Source organism: Amphimedon queenslandica, unplaced genomic scaffold (assembly GCF_000090795.2).
Source record: "Amphimedon queenslandica unplaced genomic scaffold, v1.1 AMPQUscaffold_9189_Cont18857, whole genome shotgun sequence".
NCBI classification, from domain to species: domain Eukaryota; kingdom Metazoa; phylum Porifera; class Demospongiae; order Haplosclerida; family Niphatidae; genus Amphimedon; species Amphimedon queenslandica.
The window spans coordinates 554-3,314 of NW_003550539.1; the positions used below are offsets into that span (position 1 = coordinate 554).

Genomic DNA, 2,761 nt, shown 5'->3' on the forward strand with positions numbered 1-2,761 from the left:
GCAGATTGAAGCTCTCAACAATACCGAGGGTCGAAATTATGCTAACGGTACAGTGATATACAGAGCAAAAGAGAATGAGTTTAACGTGTCCTTCAAAGAGTTAGACTTTAAAAGTAGGACTTATAGAACTCTGAGCCACGAGGTACCTGTATTTTTCGGATTTAACCAGTCAGTTTCACTTTACAATGCTGCTGGAGAAGGAATAGTGAATCTGTCCTTAAATTTGACGAACATTAACAGAACAAGTTGCGCTGCGAGGTTGGTTGTTTTCAACTCTCAAGTTGAATTTAAAAACTATACTGATGGGTCTACTCGGGACCCACGTCATGTACCACTTGCTGCCTACCACTCTTCAGGGTGTATCAATACGTCTGGTACACACTCAGTCCCTCTGAAGAAAGATGCTTTTTCCTTCTTTGCCATCGCACACGTAAAGAATGTCCATTTGACTGTCAACACTTCTGGATATGTTTCTGAGTACGTTATACTCAAAAAGGAAAGCTCTTGTACTCTCAGTCCTTCTTGCCAGTCTAACGTTACAATCAGTAGTGAAGAGAAATGTACTACTAGTAGGAATGATGATGATGATTCAGCTGATGATGAAATATCGTATGTAACGGTATTTGGTACTTCTACAAGTAGTCGTCTCGGAGAAGTGAAGGTAACAGCTCACCACCTCTGCCATCAAGAGTATAACTATTGTTACTTTGCAGCTGGTGTAGTACCAGGTGTCTTCTCGCTGCTATTCCTCCTCCTGTTTGGGGTGAGCTGCTTAGTGTGTTTGTATAAGTTTATATTCAGAGCTAAAGAAATGAAAGTGGTTTAGTGCACTATTGCTGTTGATCAGTTTCCAACTCTCTTTCAAATATAATAATACTAAACATAAATAAAATTATTATTATTGCTACATGCATAATAGTTATTGTTATTACTATTATTATCATCATTATTATTATTTACTGTTCTTTACTTTGTATTTATATTATGCTTCTTATTTTTGTAATGTTTTTACTTCTTGTCTTTACCTTTTGCTTCCGAACTCTTCTTCTCTATTTCACTAATAGAATAAAAAAATAAAGTCAATTCAAACCTCATGATCTGTTGCATCAAACATACCAAGAGTCTAGACATGGTATTATCTTCTCTGCTTTCATGTCATTCAGTATCTTGTATACATCATTTTCAGCATCTGGATTGTCTGAGTGAAAGTCAATTGCATTTGCAGATACAATGATGGCACTTGTGACAGGCTTTGGGTCTTGTAGAGTAGGCTTGAAGACAAATTCCCTTGGGTTTTCATTCACTGTCACTCTATACAGCACACCTTTAACTTTCTCTTCACTGTCATAAGGCTATCAATTATAATTGAGTAGCAAAATGATATTAACTACAGGTTTCCTTACAGGTGCTTTTTTCAGTCCTTTAATCAGCTCAGCTACCAATGGTTTTATTACAGCACCAGCTAAGCATTCATATGTGTAAGTCAACTCAATGGTAACTGTTGGTGTTTCTATATAATAATAATAATAGTGACATTGAAATCAGCTACAGTATAAACTATGTGCTCTTACGTGGGTCACCTTCAAGTTTAGCAGCAAGTGGAGTAGTAGATGCCAGCCTTGCCTTAGGTGTGTAGTCCTGAGTTGGATACGACATACCTTGTGGAAACCAAGCTTCATTCATGTCTCTAATAGCATCTTGTATTTTCTCCACGTTCTCTCTTTTAGTCGTAACCTTAAAATAGCTAAGTTTTTGGGGATTGTAGCTATCTTCCTTGTCTATTAAATTCTTTTCAACCAATGTTTGTAATACATCGACATAATGGTTTGAATCAACCCATATCCATTTAGTAACTTTGTCATCTCCAGTATCATTGGTCTTAGCAAGTCCAGCCATTTCCAGTTCAGAGTGAAGAGAGAGAGAGAGGAAGAAGAGCAACCTAGCAAGGGCTGTTGTAGTAAAAGAGGGCCTGCCACAGGCTGCCAGTGGTAGCCTAATGATAACCTAATGATAGCATTGAAACTAGTTTTATCAGTGGGTAGTGATAACACCCAGATCAGGTGAGACCATATAGTAATGAACTACTGACTTATTGTGATTCACTTCACTAGACTACTATCAGTACTATGATATAGAGAGATGGGCAATGATTGTTAACATTGTGAACATTGTGTTAACTCCTGTGCCTCAGTGATCATTACTGGCTGATATCAAACTGACTTAAAAGTGACTACAAACAATATTATACACACAGCTGAGCATAAGAACATTAATATGTATCAGAAAATGTAATAAAATTTTGGGAGTGATTTTAAGCCATTTTTTGGAAAAAAGCGTGGGCTATAGCTTTAGGTATTTTCCAGATTTTTGATGTTTTCTTAAAATGGCCGTAACTTTACAAATTGAAGTCGGAATCAGCTCAAACTTTCTACACAGTATAAGGGCATCAATATGTATCAGAAAATGTAATAAATTATCTCTACTGCTTGTAGGCTGTATTCATGACAATGGCGTCTCAAGTATTGGATCATGTGAAGTAAAGCTCTTGAACCTTGTAACCATGCAAGTATGAATTCGAATCGCTGCAAATTAAAGACTACATGTTGTAGCATCAGAGCAATGCGGAGTTTAGCAGGAGTGAGTGTAGAAGACTGATCGTGTTGTGGAAAGAAAGACACGACAGCTATTCTCCTGAATAGATTCAATTTCTTTTTCTCTCATATCAGCCATGATGTAGTAGACAATGTTAGTATGAGATCTG

At 37.0% G+C, this 2,761-nt stretch overlaps 1 protein-coding gene across 1 annotated transcript; it reads right to left on the reverse strand.

The window, feature by feature from the left end:
* Positions 1-998: 998 nt before the first annotated feature.
* LOC109590977 (uncharacterized) lies at positions 999-1,969 on the reverse strand. The gene is made up of 4 exons (XM_020006803.1): positions 1,572-1,969; positions 1,404-1,510; positions 1,117-1,352; positions 999-1,057 (listed from the first exon to the last, which is right to left on the reverse strand). The coding sequence occupies exons 1-4, from the start codon at positions 1,894-1,896 to the stop codon at positions 1,009-1,011; spliced, it is 717 nt and encodes a 238-aa protein (XP_019862362.1). The 5' UTR covers positions 1,897-1,969; the 3' UTR covers positions 999-1,008.
* Positions 1,970-2,761: the final 792 nt, after the last annotated feature.

Bases quoted from the DNA above. Each gene is read 5' to 3' on its own strand.
- LOC109590977 (XM_020006803.1), bottom strand. From the start codon at position 1,896: ATGGCTGGACTTGCTAAGACCAATGATACTGGAGATGACAAAGTTACT. The intron at 1,511-1,571 runs GTAAGAGCACAT...ATTATTATATAG, and splicing joins TAAACTTGAAGGTGACCCAC to AAACACCAACAGTTACCATT. The intron at 1,058-1,116 runs GTATGTTTGATG...TTATTCTATTAG, and splicing joins ATACCATGTCTAGACTCTTG to TGAAATAGAGAAGAAGAGTT.